The sequence below is a fragment of the Juglans regia genome, chromosome 13, assembly GCF_001411555.2.
Source record: "Juglans regia cultivar Chandler chromosome 13, Walnut 2.0, whole genome shotgun sequence".
Classification (NCBI taxonomy): Eukaryota; Viridiplantae; Streptophyta; class Magnoliopsida; order Fagales; family Juglandaceae; genus Juglans; species Juglans regia.
The window spans coordinates 38270841-38287324 of record NC_049913.1 but is presented as its reverse complement, the minus strand read 5'-3'; the positions used below and the strand labels follow the sequence as shown (position 1 = coordinate 38287324).

The 16484-nt window shown below is 35.1% G+C and overlaps 2 protein-coding genes across 3 annotated transcripts; one reads left to right on the top strand and one right to left on the bottom strand.

The window, feature by feature from the left end:
- Positions 1–714: 714 nt before the first annotated feature.
- Positions 715–5519, bottom strand: LOC108984496 (G-type lectin S-receptor-like serine/threonine-protein kinase At5g24080). Its single transcript, XM_018956478.2, has 7 exons — positions 4677–5519; positions 4424–4456; positions 4243–4275; positions 3977–4012; positions 3457–3507; positions 2330–2368; positions 715–2069 (listed from the first exon to the last, which is right to left on the bottom strand). Exons 1-7 carry the CDS (start codon positions 5449–5451, stop codon positions 922–924), a joined length of 2115 nt encoding a protein of 704 aa, XP_018812023.1. The 5' UTR covers positions 5452–5519; the 3' UTR covers positions 715–921.
- A 137-nt stretch (positions 5520–5656) lies between these two features.
- LOC108984497 (rust resistance kinase Lr10-like) lies at positions 5657–8102 on the top strand. 2 transcript variants are annotated; one of them, XM_018956480.2, is made up of 3 exons: positions 5657–6373; positions 6779–6801; positions 6919–8102. In XM_018956480.2, the coding sequence occupies exons 1-3, from the start codon at positions 5740–5742 to the stop codon at positions 8020–8022; spliced, it is 1761 nt and encodes a 586-aa protein (XP_018812025.2). In that variant the 5' UTR covers positions 5657–5739; the 3' UTR covers positions 8023–8102. The 2 variants fall into 2 exon arrangements, with proteins under 2 accessions (XP_018812025.2, XP_018812024.2); XM_018956479.2 differs by having other exon boundaries at positions 6779–6829; positions 6923–8102.
- The last annotated feature ends 8382 nt before the right edge of the window (positions 8103–16484 follow it).

Sequence of the window (16484 nt, the reverse complement as noted above, 5' to 3'; positions counted from 1 at the left end):
TATAAGTTTCAATCTTTGCTAGTGTTTTTAATCCCTCATTTCCATCAGCTCAGTTTTGGTTAGATCTACTGCACTGTAACGACCAACAGCCTGCACGTGCCCCACCACGCAACTCCCCAGTTGTCGATCTATCTAGACGAAGTGGAACCATGGTGAAAATCTTAGCACGTGATACTCACGCACTGTTTCTTCCATGTGTGGCCATCACGCACCATGCGTATATATATTGCATTTCCATATGCATAGATATGTCTATATATTGATATATTTTTTTGCATACATGAGTTTATATATATATATAGTACTATATTTTTTAAATGGGGTGGAGCTGTGAGGTGATTGCATCTAACTCTCTTAATAATAGTTGTTCTATGATACGCTAGTATCGTAGAACAGAGACATATATGTATAAATTGCATTTCCATATGCATAGTTATGTATATATATTGATATCTTTTTTTGCATGCATGAGTTTATATATATATAGTAATATATTTTCTAAATGGGGTGGAGCTGTGAGGTGATTGCATCTAACTCTCTTAATAATAGTTGTTCTATGATACGCTAGTATACTTAGATAGCCCAAAATTAGTCTACACATGCATTTATATAAGCGCGACTAAATTATATTGATTGGTCCCATAGAATATGCAAAATTCAACAAGTTAGTGGAGACAACCAATGAGAATTGAATATTAACGCCATACCTTGTCGAAGATTAACTAAAATCCCATTCAATAGTTTAGCATAAGCAAATTGAATTCAGAAATAAATGACGATAGGATGAAGGAAAGCTAACATGCACTTATTTGTTACATATATAATAATATGAAGAACCTTTGAGCTATCAAGTATGAGAGATTGCCATCCTTGGTTAGGGCGACTAGCTTTTTTATGCAGGCAAATCAACAAACTGACATATCATTTAAATTGCATTGGCGATTGTGTATATTGACTTGATTCGCTTGATTGAATTGATGACCAAGACTGATATGAACTTTCCTCAATGTCCGGTTGTATGTATCTCTCTGATAATGACAAGAAAGGCTTCGAAGGTATTTGTAAACATTCAATGTCTTCTTCAAGCATTTCTATGACTTTTTTCATTGAAGGACGATCATTAGGCTTCATTTGTATACACCATAATGCAACTATGATCATCTTCTTAGTCATTTTCTTTTCGTCCTCTGTGGCATCTTCTATTTCTATGCCATTTTCATTGTGCAATTCGTCATAGACACAAGTAGGGAAGTAGGTTTCACTAGATTGATCTGCAAATGTATTCAAGTTCCTTCGTCTACCTGTCATGTCCATCAATAACATTCCAAAACTATAAACATCGGCTTTGTATGAGATGCCCCCAATATTCTGATAGCACAACTCAGGAGCCATGTATCCTAATGTCCCCCTTACAGCAGTCAAAGAAACAACGCTATCATCTGCTGAAAAAAGTCTTGCCAAGCCAAAGTCTGAGACCTTAGGTGTAAAATTCTCGTCGAGAAGAATGTTGTGAGGCTTGATATCGAAATGCAAAATTTGCTTTTCACAACCTTCGTGTAAATATTTAATGCCACGAGCTACTCCAAGAGCAATGTCATGCATTTTTTCAAAGCTTAGAAGAATACTTCCTTCATGTGAAAAAATGTATTTATTGAGAGATCCGTTGGACATGAATTCATACACAAGAGCACGCTTTGATCCTTCAACGCAAAAGCCAATGAGTTGCACTATATTAATATGGTGAATCGTTCCAATGGTAGCAACTTCGCTGATAAATTCTTGGCCATTAGCTTTAGACTTTCCTAACATTTTTACAGCTACATGTCGGCCACTTCGAAGTGTTCCTTTAAAGACAGTGCCATAACCACCTTCACCCAGTTTATTCTTAAAACCTTTGGTCATCTTCTTTACTTCTGAGTAAGAGTACCTTATTGGCATGAGGTCATTGTGTTTTTGCAAAAATTCTTCAACAGCATTATACATTGATAAATGTCTCCTACGCCACTTATATATCAAGAATGCAAGCACAAATGGAGTCGCCAAGATAACTTTTGCTCCATGGAATAGTCCTATATATATATGGTATGGTATCATCGAAATAGATCATATATAAGAGAAGTAATGATCAATAGGTGCACAACTGTCAAAAATTGATCTTGTAACAAATTAAGCATAGTAACTATTAGTTTTTTTTCTGTCAAAAACTCATTAATGTTTTCCATTGCGTTTATTTTTATTCTTCATAGCCTAAAGAATGATGTGCTAAAAATGTAGTTAAAAAATTAAAAAAAATAATAATGAAGACCAAAGGCAAGGTGCAGGTTCTTACCGAAGTCGATGAGAATGATCATTAGTTGGACTGAAAGTTCTGCATGAATATGAAAGGATAAACTAAGTAATCAAGAGACTTGGACAAATTTAAGTTCAAGGCGTAAGAAAATTGCATAAATAAGTGTCCCGGCCCAGGGCTATATAATATGCCGGATAAGAAATAAAGAAATAACTGACATGAATATAATATAATATATATAATATATATTTATATATATATATAGGGTCGGCTCAATGATAAGGTCATTGAGGCCATTTTCTAAAGCTCCATCCTATGTAAGACCCCCAAAAAATAAAAAATGAGGTGTTTGTTTTTAATTTTTTTTAAAAATAAAAATAAAAACAAAAACCATTTCATTAAATAAAATTTTAAATAATTTTTATAGTTTTCACTGTGTGCAAGGCCCCATAATACTAAATTAAATATTTAATACAATGAATTTCTTTTTTTAATAAGTAATACATGAATGAATTATTTATATTTTAAATAATTTTTTTAAGATTTTGCTAAATTGAGGCACAAAATCTGAATTGAGACCTTATTTTAAGTTGTTATTGTAAATATAAATTCACAAAAACTATATTTAAAGATTTTAAATAAAATCTTATTTTATTGAAAATTTTGAAAATATTTCATATAATAATTTATATTTTATTGTATTATAATTACAAATGACTTACTTAAATTTCGTCTTAAGCCTCAATTTGTATTGAGCCGCCCCTATATATATATATATATATATATATATATATAAAACAATTAATAAATAAAAAATAATAATAATAATAAACTAAAACCTCTAGATTTAAATATCTAGGCCGCTAGCTTTAAATTGAGTTGAGCTCGATTCTATTTATGCCAGATTGTCGACGTTCTTGAGCTATCTTGTGGCTCATAATCGAGGCTTGTTATAAATTAAGAGGTTTTGAATACAAAAGCAAGATCAGATCCATCATTGGGTAGACACTTCGGTTATTATCCTCTACTTGGATAATCATCATATATATATATAGGACACAACCCATCCAATTCTTCTAGGTCATTAATTCATGTGATCATGCCTTTCAATCATATTATAATATCCTTCAAACAACATGATTTTAAATTATAGATAGAAACCTCACCTCTGTCACGGGAATATAAAAAACTGTCGATCCAATAACGGACATCATCTCCTGCAATATTGGTGAAGAAAACAATAACATGATCATGAGGCGTTTGGAAACTCACATAATCAATCAGCTTTCCATTAAAAGTAGTGTCATTAATTAATAGCATTATTTGTTATACTTTTTATGAAAGTCATGTCAATAAAATAAGTGTCTCCAATTTCTAAGTGCTGGAACTGCTTAATATATATCACGCTTAACATTATTAACGCTATATATGAATGATACGGCAAGGGATTCAGTTTATTTTTGTAACTGTTTTTAATCATGGACATCATGTGTCAGTACAGTATGTTTTTTCATTATTGGCTGCGTCCTGATCATTTTGTACAGTTTTTTTTTTTTTTTCTTTCCTTGTCGTATATATATGATTCACTCACTTGTATCTTAAAAAATGAAAAGATTAAAAAAGAATGATAAACTGAAGAAGAAAAATAATAGAGAAAATAAATTAAAGAGACTTATGGATTCTTACCGTGGTATGTCTGTGGTATAAACTTTTCGTCAATAGCTACGATGACAAAAAAAACTTATTAATAAGTGAAAAGCTGACTTAAATAATTAATTTTAAGAGTCTATGGAATGATTTAATTAATAAATTGGATAATTAACTAATAAGAAAATTATTCATTCTAAGCCAATTAATTTCTTAAGAAAATTATGTTTTATTGTAGTGTAATTCGATCGTAATATATATCACATATGATTCAAATATTTTTTTGAGAAAGAGAATAACCTCACCCTTGTATAAAGTACGTAGTATGCCGCGAAATCCTGTTAATTTGACAAAGAAAAGAATATATAGATGTTACATATATATAGTACCTTATAAATTAGAAATCAACTAAACATGATCAAAGCGATTATATATAATGTGAAACTAAATTTATATAGACCTAGAGAGATAAAAAAAAAAACTCACCTTTGTATAGCCAAAATAGTTCTTTAGGGAGTCCTGGTTTGACAAAAATGAAAAAAAACAAGGAATAACGTTAGCCGCGTTTCGAAACTTCAATCAATATTAATAATATTTAAGTACTTGTTATTATTTATAGCTACTATTACTCTCTCTCTTTCCCTTTTCTACACACAAATGTTAGCTTCGTTGTGTATTTCAACATATAAAATAATATTGGATTAGAAATTGGAGCAGTACGTATGCATTCTTTACTCACCAATACATGATGATCCGACGTCGCTGCAAAGAACCATTTTGCCACACTTATTCATACAATAGACACCGAACCTAAGCTGAAAACCATAGGCCAATATGTCGTGGTAGTCTGTACAGGAAAAGTTTCTTTGATCATCATGATCTGGTAATAGGCCTTGGTTCGATGTCCAAAAAATCTGCTCCACTTGGCACGATTCATCCACAATATCACTTGCTTTCGTCCAGCCATATGTAACATAAGCAAACCCCAGCTTGGATTGGGTCCAATTAGGAGAGTTTGAAGAAAACACTCCACTCTCAATGCAAGTAGATAAATTGTTCAGATAGATCCCAGGAATATTCATTGGTTTTTCACACATCAAAAAAACCACTGCACTCGTGTTCAGACGCGTTGACAGATAACATGTAGGAACATCGGTTGCAAAACTAATATCGTAATTAAGAAAATAACGTGGGATAGAGGAGTAATTATCCTTCTGAATACCCGAGTCCACAACTCGTATTGTTTCATTAGTGTAATCGATTTCCTGTACGTAATATTTTCCGGCAAATAAGTATAGCACAGTTTGATTGTCCTCACATGACAGTTCATACCTTGGGAGGCCGCAGTTTGCTGGCTGGTCTTTCAATCGAAACGGATAACTTATGTTGTGGATATTGCCGCAGGAAGTAGCACAGTGATCACTGTCCTTAGCGCCGCAAGTTTGATGGACTAGCAGTAGTAGAACAATAACGGCGGTGAGTCCTGCAGGGAGGGACATGACACCTCTCGTCATTGAGAGAGAGAGAGAGAGAGAGAACCAGGGAAGGGGATTATGAATTTATGAGAGACGGTAAAGTATCCACCGCTGTAATATATAGGTGTACGTATACTTAGGCGTAAGCACATGCGTCACATAAAAATGTGAGTCTTTCTTTCTGTTTGTTATAAAATATCTCTTATATATCATTATTCGCATCCATCAAATTGACACTATATCTGACTCCCACTACTAGACCAATAATAAGCCTGAGAAACCAACCTTCCATAAATTAAACAGATACAAAATATTTGCTTATAAGAAATGGCAATGATGATCATCTCCTACTTCTTCTTGTTTGTCGTAATTTTCATCTTACCCGCCCACGTACAAGCCCGAAATCATGAGTGTGTTTCATTACGGTGTGGACGCCACGGCCCAGCCGTCCGATTTCCTTTCCGACTTAAAGACCGACACCCAGACCACTGTGGCCTTCCTGGGTTTCTTCTATCCTGCACTGATAAAAACCAAACGGTGCTCGACCTACCGGATTCAGTAAAACTGTTTGTCGAAAACATTGACTACAAATCTCGGAGAATCCAATCGTATCATCCTGATCGTTGCTTTCCAAGAGATATTCGGCATCTCAATTTATCTTCCTCGCGTTTCCAGTTCATAACAGATCAAGATTACCCTTTACCTGACCATGCCATTTTCAATTGTTCCCGTAAAAAAACAACAGAAGAAGATGATCAATACAGTACTACTCGGATCTCTTGTCTTAGTGGCCCTACCCACCAAGTTCATGCCTTGGCTTATGAAGATTCCATCACCCGCTTTCCCTCACCCCCTTGCATAAGGACTTATAACGTTAGATCGATTCCACGACGTTATTTGGTATCCAAGGATGACCCAACTATTTACATGAATTGGTACATACCACCAGATGAAGCGAAAGGTAAACATCCTATTTCATCTAATTGACAACTTTGCACTCAATTTATTCTCACTTTTATTAATGCCTAGCTTACAAAGGCTCTTCTGCAGAGACAGCAGCGGCGAATTTTCTGCATTAACGAAATTTTAATTTTGCACCAAAGAAATATGAAATTAAATATAATATATATATATATACACACACACACACACACACATATATTGAAGGGTTTTATCATGTTTAATGTTATTCCTAAAATTTGGAATTAGAAAACTAATTTAGAAAACAATAATAAATAAATAAAAAAACGATGCCGGTTGTGAAATACGAAACTAGTCATAAGCATGATGAGAATTTGATATGTTCTCTCTGTTTTGTAATGATCATAAGCATGATGAGAATCTGATATGTTAAAACATTTCGCAGGTACATCAACAAAACTAGTCACAAAAAAAGAAACAAAACTAGTCACTGCTGGTAAGTTGTCCCTTGGCTATATGACATTTTCATCATGGGGCAAGATCATGAGATATGGGACTTCTTGATCACTCACGATTGTTCAATATGCAGGTGCCGTCATGGGTTCATTTCTTGTACTACTGGTGGTCTTTGCTCTCCAACGTGCCTATATTAATTATATGGTAGAAAAAGAATATCGGGCAAAGATTGAAAAGTTCTTGGAGGATTATAGAAATTTCAAGCCAACGAGATACTCGTATGCTGATATTAAAAAGATTACAAATCAATTTGCTGACAAGTTGGGCCAAGGAGCATACGGTACAGTATTCAAAGGAAAACTTTCCAATCAAATTCATGTTGCCGTAAAGATCCTGAACAACAGTTCCAAGGAAAATGGTGAAGAATTCATAAATGAAGTGGGAATAATGGGTAGAATTCACCATGTTAATGTGGTTCGCCTTGTTGGCTTTTGTGCTGATGGATTTAGGCGAGCACTAGTTTATGAGTTTTTATCAAATTACTCCCTAGAGAAGTTCATATTTTCAGCGAATGTCAAGAACCGTTTTCTTGGATGGAACAAGTTGCAAGATATTGCTATCGGAGTTGCAAAAGGAATTGAATATCTTCACCAAGGATGTGACCACCAAATCCTCCATTTTGACATCAAACCCCACAATGTTTTGCTTGACGATAACTTTAATCCAAAAATTTCTGATTTTGGTCTTGCAAAATTGTGTTCCAAGGATCAGAGTGTAGTATCTATGACTACAGGCAGGGGGACCATGGGGTACATTGCACCCGAAGTGTTCTCTAGGAACTTTGGGAATGTGTCTCATAAAGCAGATGTTTATAGTTTCGGAATGTTGTTACTTGAAATTGTTGGAGGGAAGAGAAATGTTGACACTAGCAAGGTCTACTTTCCAGAATGGATTTATAATCTTTTAGACCAAAAAGAAGAGCTAAGAGTCTTTATCGAAGATGATGGAGATACAAAAATTGTAGAGAAACTTGCAATTGTGGGACTCTGGTGCATACAATGGCACCCAATGGATCGCCCTTCCATGAAACTTGTAGTTCAAATGTTGGAAGGAGGAGATAAATTAGTCATGCCTCCTAATCCTTTTGCCTCCTCAAGCCCTACAAGAATCCAAGCACAGAAGCCTACCACGCGTTTAGGTCATGAGTTGGAGGTTATCCCAGAATTAGATTAAGTAAAATTATTTAGAGTTTGTTTTGAAATCTTGTTGTAGTTAACCATTATTACTTTTGATTTTGCGATGTAAAGGGATTCAAGGTTGTTTCTTTTATATGAACACGATATGATCATATTTGTTTTAAATAAAATCTAGTAGTTTGGAAGACATAAATATGAGTCAAAGGCAATGCAACCATGTATCCCGTGTTTGATAGGTCGATTATAGAGTAATGATATCCACGTAATATATTTTATAATATATATTATAATATAATAGTATTTTAATAAAATTATGTTATTTTTACAAGTTAATTTACAAAAATTACTTTTTTTTTTAAATATTATTGTATAAAATGTTATAAAAAGTTATGTATGTTTATTATTTTTCTTAATTATTACGTAGTCCAGCTTACAATTGCAATTGGATTTTCCAAGAAGTTTTCAGTGCGCGCAATTCAATTGCAACTTCATTAATGTGCGGTACTATATTGTTTTCATGAAATTGTAATTCCTTATATATATCATTCAGTAAGTTTTTCTATAGGCTATAGCGCTTGATCTTTTCTTTTGAAGAAGATTTTGGAATAAATAAACCTGGCGAACGTTAGAGCCTCAGCCTAGCTAGTATTTAACCATATAAAAGAAATTTACTAAACCTTAATATTGGTCAAAATTTTTAGATAAACATATAAGGCCGGTGGAATTTGGATAATGAAATAAGATGAGATAGTTTTAGATAAAAGTTGAAAGTTGAATAAAATATTACTTTAATATTATTTTTTAATATTATTATTGTTTTACAATTTGAAAAAGTTAAATTATTTATTATATTTTGTATGAAAATTTAAAAAATTTGTAATAATGAGATGAGATGAGATGGTTGAGATGATTTTAGTATATAACTTGTGAATAAGTTCAAACTCACTCAAAAAAATAAACTGTTCTTAAACATAAATAAGATGATAAAAAATTCTAACTCGACTTGTGTTTACAAATAAAATTTGATCATCCACCACTAGCTGATCAAGGCAAATCGCGTATGTAAGAAATTCAAGACTATCTCAGCAGAAAAGATGACAATCACGATCAGTGCGATTATTTTATGGCGTTATCTATATATTAGGCTTTGAAATCGTAATTCCTTTATATCATTCGGTAAATTTTTCTATATGCTATACCACTTGATCTTTGATCTATTGAAGAAGATTTTGGAATAAACCTGGCGAATCTTAGAGAGCCTCGGCCTAGCTAGCTAGTATTTAACTAATTAATGTGCTCAATTGCTAATAAATATAATATAAAGGAAACTAGCCCATTTCAAAACCACCAGATGAACATAAGCTGGCTATTAAAGTTAATTTAATTCATTTACTAAATGGTTCTGTCGTAAATGTAAAGTCATGATCGATAATTAGTCGGCACAACTCGTTTAAAGCTCAAATCAACTCATACAAACTCAAATATTAGTTTCATGTTGTTTGAAACCATGCTCCATTAATACTGGTGCTGATTTTTCTAATCAATGGCCGGACATCGATCTTCTTCAAGCCCACGGCTTGCTTAATTAATCAAGTGTATGACTTTTCAAATTCAATGACTTGATCATCACGTTATGATGACTTTTCTTTATTGATGTATGTGGTTTAGATAATTCCAATTCACATTATTGGCATGTCAAGGTCTAACATGCAAGTGGGTCTCACATTTATAAATTGCTATGGAGATATGCAGGTTTGAATTAGTTCTTAGAATCCTTACTAAAATGCAAATTGGAAAATATTTTATCTAGCTAGCACATGATCTTTTGTTAGTCCTAAAAAATTAGAGCATATATAAGAATTTGTTTTAAAATTATTTGTAGATAAACGTCTTAATTTTTGGAATATTTATATACTTTTTGTAAATGAAAAACTATATATTTATATGTTTGATAAAAATAAAATAAAATAAAAAAGAAGAAGAAGATCAAGAAGAAAAAGAAAACAACCAAAGCAGTCTCAATCATCTTTTTTCATTTTTTCTAACCCAATATATATGTTTTAATTTTTGGAATATCTTTTTTTTTTTTTGTCAATGAAAAGCAATTATATTTTTCTTTTAAACAAGAACCAAAGTAGTCACAATCTTCTTTTTCCATCCCAATACATACGCAATGTTGAAATCTTATTAGTGTAAATATTGCAAGTGGTAGACCACACAATCAACGTCCCATTGAAGATGGGCTCAACCACTATATATGTAAAAGACATGCCCTTGATAGTGAAAGAGATAATAACAATGCAGAAACCGGATTGGTAAGAATTTGTAGGCCACATAATCAATGTCCCATATATAGAAGATGGGCTCCTTAACATTAAAAAGATCACAGCGTTATTCCAATAGACTACTTGCACTGAAGCCTATCGATATTTTTGTTGATAGATCAATTTAAGTTCTAATCAACGTCAGAAAAGATGACCCACATAAAAGACTTATCTCCTAACGAATTGTTTAATTTAGACCTCACATAGATTCATGTCGACTATCATAATTGATAATGATCAACGCATAGCATTATATATAATATGTGCTCACATAAAATACTAGAGGTTAGGTAAGAATGATGATGTGTAAGTTAATACAAAATTTGAACACAAAATATAATTAACAAGTAGGGCGTAAAAGAATGAAATTGTATGAGCATCATGAAACATTCATCTGCAGTAGTGGTCGAGGAGGATTTCGACAATTGATAGGACATGTAGCCTTCACAAAAATAACTTATTATGCAGATGAGATTGTATAAAGTAAAAACTCTTTTGTATTCTTTTTACTTTTTTGAGGATTTCAAACTCTTGGATGATGTTTTTATAATGTTATGAACGATATACAACAAGGAGATTGTTACCCCATGGTACTTTTCTTTTAGGGACTGCAAACAACAAGAACTAAATAAATTATTCCTAAACATAAAATGTAACTTGATTGTAAACTCAAGTTGTGTTTGAATAAAATTAGATCATCCACCACTTCTAGAGTCTAACCATGCACGTACAAATTCAATTTGTTTACGCACCCTTATAAATCACAACAGTTTCTTAGGAATTTCTTAGATATCGATAGGTTATAGAAAGCATGCTTTAGTACTATTGGTGTTGATTTTTCAAGTCAATTGACACCTTTTTCATGTCTATCGACTACTTAATTTATCAATGCACGTCTTTTCAAATTTAATAACTTGACCATCAACGTCATGACTTTTCTTCATTTTAGTTTAGATCGATAATCTCAATCTACATTATTAGCGGAGGTCCTCTCCATCATGGAGCATGGAATATCCTTTTAGTTTTTGTAAATGAAAAAAAATTAAATTTTTCTTTCAAAGCAGTCGCAATCTTCTTTTTCTATACAATATATACGCAATAATGCAGAAATTCGATTGATGTAATTGCAAGTGATAGACATATTGTAGTAATCTGAATTGTAGATATTATAGTAATTGGGATATATTTTATAAGCTCACCACTGTTTTATTTTATAAGGCATGTCACTTTCTCTACTTCATCCTAGATATTGAGTAAATCTTAATATTTCTTTGCTGCGTTATATAAACATTCTCATTTCTTTCTTTTCAAAACTCATCTTCTTTCTTCTTTTCCTATTTATCTTATTTTCAAATTATTACTTTGATCTAATAATCATGTTTTAAAAAACTCATCTCTTTATAGCAGTTATTTTGTTTTTTTTTTTAATTGTACTTTCCTGATTGGACAAAGTACTTGAGAGAAGAAGAGAGGTGCTTGGGAGCGGATTGAAAAATAATAAATATTTGAGATGAGATAATAGAGAATAAAACCAACACTATTACAACTATTTTTAATGAAATTTATTTCATTCATATGTTTTTGAAAAAAAGTAATCCTAAAAGAATTAAGGTCGATATCTATCCAATTAATTTTCTTTAATAAAGAGTAGTAAAGCACATGTTTTGGAGGGTGGGCTTTGAGAGAGGGAGGTAGAGAGAGAAGCGCATAGGCTTTGACCTTTTTGGCATTTTGCACTCTTTTGGGGATGGGCTTTTAATTACTCTATGGGCTTTTAATCACACATTCTAATGATGGGCCTTCATCAATTCTTAGGATACAAACCTGACCATAACTCATCTCTCCAATTTAGGTAAAATAAAAGTTCAAAAGAATCGTTTGCATATAAATATTTTAGAAAAAGGAAAGAACAAGAGTTTAGTTTTTGTTCAACTTCTATAAAATGTGTGCAAACAGCTCTCTAATCTTCTAGAAATTGATAGTTATCAAATGAATTTTTTTGGCAACAAGTATGCATATTTGTGTGCTACCCTTTTGTTTTGTTTCAGTTTCTGATTTTTCTGGAATATTGAGTCGAAGATGTTGCTTCTGTTGGTTTTAAGTTTAAAATAGAGAAGCTAATGCAGTGCTCGTTATACATGATTTAGCCGGACCACTAATCTATATGTTCAGAAAGTTTCTTTTTTAGATTTTCAGCCTAGAAGAAGGAAAAATTACAGTTTGCATGTGTTTCTCTTATAATCAATAGGTTTTCTTTAAGAAAATAAAAATGTAAAATGGTTTGAAAAATAGAAAGATAAATAATATGTACAATATGCTTTGTAAACCGGTCATGAACAAAGAAAATAATAAATATATTGTAGAAAGAGAGAACTAGATATTGAAGTGTGTTATGATAGATACTTTTCTTATATGGAAAAATAATTATAAAGAGTGTGAAGAAGTGTTCACTCGGCTCAAAGAATACCTATCGAATCCTTCCTCGTGAGTCAAATTGTACAAGGAAAAACCTTGTACCTATATCTATCTGTCTGTCATGGCGGAAGCCATATCAGTAGCGTTGGTATGAGAAGAAGACAAGGTACAAAGGCTAGTCTATTATACCAGCTGAAGGGGCCGAAACTAAATACCCACCAATGGAGCTACTAGCATTTACATTGGTGGTAGCTGCCCTCTGTTTGAGACCTTATTTCCAAGCAAACCCAATAAAGGTCCTAACAAAAGCCCATCTTAAGAAAGTGCTTCAACGACTAAACACATCAAAAAATTTGGTAAGCTGGTCAATTGAGCTCAGCGAGTTCGACATCGACTATCTTCCTCAGATTACCATTAAAGGGCAAGCCCTTGCGAATTTTGTTGTCAAGCTAACTAATCCCCCCGAAGATGTGCCCACCCCGCCTACCGGGAGTCACTAGCAAGTCTACGTCAACGACTCGTCTTGCCCCTAGGGTGGAGGTGTAAGTGTATACATAATATCAAACTCTGGGGAAGAGGCCTATTACTCGGTTAGGCTCGAGTTCAAACCAACAACAGAGCAAAATCTGAAGCCTTACTTGCGAGACTCGCCATAGTAAAGGCACTAGGTGCTATGGAAGTGGAAGTAAAGACAGACTTTCAAGTGGTGGTGAACCAAGTGAAGGGGGAGTATGTGGCGAAAAGCAAAAGACTCCCACTCTACTTACAACAAGTATGGGAAGAGCGAGACTGTTTCTGAAACTTCATTAAATTTACCGAAAGGACAATTAGAAGGTAGATAGATTAGCACAAGTTGCATCAGGTATGGAAGACGCAGCTCACCAAAACATTGGAGACTCTAACCATTGGACTTGAAGTCTCACAAGTAGGGCTAGAATACTCGAATGGACACGTGAGATAACCAAGTTCTTAAACACTGGAGAGATGCCAAGTGAAAAAGAAAAGGCAAGAAAGGTGAAAAATAAGGTGGCCCGATTCACCCTCTTAACTAGAACATTATACAAGTGAGGATTGTCCTTTTCCCTCCTAAGGTGTATCTCGCTGGAAGAAACCCAGTACGTGATGGTTGAAATACACAAAAAAGTGTGCGGGAATCACTCGGGTAGAAGAATCTTGGCGGGAAAGGTCATGAGAGCAGATTGGTGTCAGGCTCTCAAAGATGTTGAACAATTCGTCAAGACATGCGAAGTGTCAATTCCACATTGTCTGCTTGAGGAGCTAACATCAATCAAATCTTTGCAACCCTTCGCGTAATGAGGACTAGATATCGTAGGACATATGCCCTCGGAAAAGGAGATGTACAATTCATCGTAGTTGCGGTAGACTACTTCACAAAGTGGGCAGAAACGAAACCCTTCACAACAATAACTTCAGCCAGCATCACTAGGTTCCTAGAGAAGGTTGTGGTATGCCGATTCAGCATACCATGAGTCATCATTACGGAAAATGTGCGACAACTCGACTCTAATTACTATCGAGACTGGTGCACGTAGCTAAGCATAAAGGTCAGATACGCCTCCCCGGGGCACCCCTAAGCCAATGGGCAAGTCAAAACGACTAATAAAACTTTGGTAGGGATCTTGAAGAATAGACTGGCGGCCGAAAAGGGGGCTTGGGAGTAAGAACTCCCAGGAATTTTGAAGGCGTACCGAACCACCATCAAAACCCCGACAGAAGAAACTCCCTCGTCCTAACTTTTTGATTTGAAGCAATGACCCTAGTGGATGTAGGAATGTCAAGCTACAGAGTCTAGTATTCGACAGAGGACTGAATGAATAGACATTACGTGTGAACTTGGACTTAGTAGAAGAAATCAAAGAAGTAGAAACAAGGACGACTACCAACAAGAGGAAAATAGAGAATACTTCAATAGAAGAGTGAGGCCTAGATTGCTCAAAGTAGGAGACCTAGTCCTGAAGGAAGCCAGAATGACCTCCCAAGAAGAAGGAAAGCTCAGACCAAAATGGGAAGGTCCGTATGTGGTTACGACCTACCACTGACCCGAAGTTTACTGGCTAAGGGATGTCGAGGGAAAATAGTTGCAGCGCCCGTGGAACGTAGAGCATCTCAAGGTGTTCTCCCCTAGCCACCTAGTATGGTCAAGCTCATCTTCCACCTAGATCTCAAAGCTAAGTGTTCCTACACTCATGTGTACACTCAAGTGGCAATCACAAAAGGGGATACTCCTCCTAAGCATGCATCTCCCCACCGACTAGCACAATAAAGTCGAGTGTCTCTAAACTCACATGGCGGTTGGAAGAAGGGACACATCCCCAAAATGTTCCCTTCCTCACCGAACTGAGCAGCCAACAAGGAAGTCGGGGCAACTTTAATTGGTAATTCAATCGCCCCCGCCCAAACGCTTTCTCAGCAGCTAAAGAAGAGAGCTCGTATCATCCACCAAGTAAACTAGATAGGCCTAAGTTGTGAAGGTCTAAACTATTCAGGTTACTCACACTCAATGAAACCCGAGTAAATAAACAAAGTGAGGTACACACACAGAGATCAGGAAAAGTTACCACGTCCATATTAATATTGTTCAAACCATATCCATATTAATATTGTTCAGATCAACAAAAAAGGTCTAAAAAATCATCATCATCAATACAATCACAAAGGGAAAACTAAAAATCAACGATTTGGGGCAGGAAGAGGAAAGGAAATGGGTATCAGATCCCTACTCAGAGAGTCAAGGAATTGAAGTGACTGGCGATCAGGCTTGAGAGTCTTCAAGGCTAGAGTATTCAAGTCGGTCTGAGGTTTCTCCATCAAATGGTCTCTCAACGTCTCCAAACCCAACTTGTATCTGTAGCCCCAAGTCATGTTGCGAACTACCTTTGTCGCTAACAACTGGGAAGAAAGTCAGACCAATTCCTCCCTAGAAGAAACCAGCTTGGATTTCAAAGTAGCTATATTTTGGTCTTGGGAGGTGACTTTCCCCTCGTGCGTAACAAAGAGTCACTAATCTTGACAAATTTGGCCTCCACCTTCTCCCACTCCCTCTTGGCGACTACATACTGACTATCAAGACACTCCATCTTGCCTTTGAGGCAGTCAAGGTCCGTACTTAAGTACCGATAGGTCCCTTCTGCTCAATTCACCACGGCCACATACCCACAACATTACTCCTTTAGTCTCCTCCAACTCTACCTCCAAGCGGACTAGCTGATCCCGCCCAGCATCTTGCTCATCTTCAAACAGCTTAGCCTTAAGGTAGCAGCCAATTATGTTCTCCTTTGATTTTTCTAGATCACTCCGAAGGTAGGATGCATCCTCACGGAAAGCAAAGATGCTCCTTTCTAATGAGTGGGAGTAAGCATCCACATGAGCAAAGGTGGCTTCCGCCTCATCCCTCTCTACCCTCAGTTTGGTGACCTCTCGATGAGCTTGGACTGTGAAAGACCGTAATACTCAAACCTCATCTTCCAGCTCAGCCTTACCGTCGATGATCTATGCAGCCACGAAGTCAATCCCCTAACATGCCATCACAAATTGGTCAATAAAGGAATGATAAAGGAGAATAGACTGAAGATGAGCATTGAGAAAGCTCATCGAGGAAAGGAAACTTCCAAGCTTGTCAATTGTTTCATGAATAAATCCAACACTGACGTTGTGAGCACTCAAACCACATCTAGAAGGACGAGACCTAGAAGGATGGGTTCCAAGGGCCCGGGCAATCCAAAGAAACCACGCCTCTCAC

What these genes read in the sequence shown, in the direction of transcription:
- LOC108984496 (XM_018956478.2), bottom strand. Translation starts at nt 5,451, where the DNA reads ATGACGAGAGGTGTCATGTCCCTCCCTGCAGGACTCACCGCCGTTATT. An exon ending in ACTATTTTGGCTATACAAAG is followed by an intron (nt 4,276 to 4,423) that starts GTGAGTTTTTTT and finishes TCAAATTAACAG; the next exon opens with GATTTCGCGGCATACTACGT. An exon ending in GATCATTCTCATCGACTTCG is followed by an intron (nt 2,070 to 2,329) that starts GTAAGAACCTGC and finishes ATATATATATAG; the next exon opens with GACTATTCCATGGAGCAAAA.
- LOC108984497 (XM_018956479.2), top strand. Translation starts at nt 5,740, where the DNA reads ATGGCAATGATGATCATCTCCTACTTCTTCTTGTTTGTCGTAATTTTC. An exon ending in ACCACCAGATGAAGCGAAAG is followed by an intron (nt 6,374 to 6,778) that starts GTAAACATCCTA and finishes AACATTTCGCAG; the next exon opens with GTACATCAACAAAACTAGTC. An exon ending in AACAAAACTAGTCACTGCTG is followed by an intron (nt 6,830 to 6,922) that starts GTAAGTTGTCCC and finishes TTCAATATGCAG; the next exon opens with GTGCCGTCATGGGTTCATTT.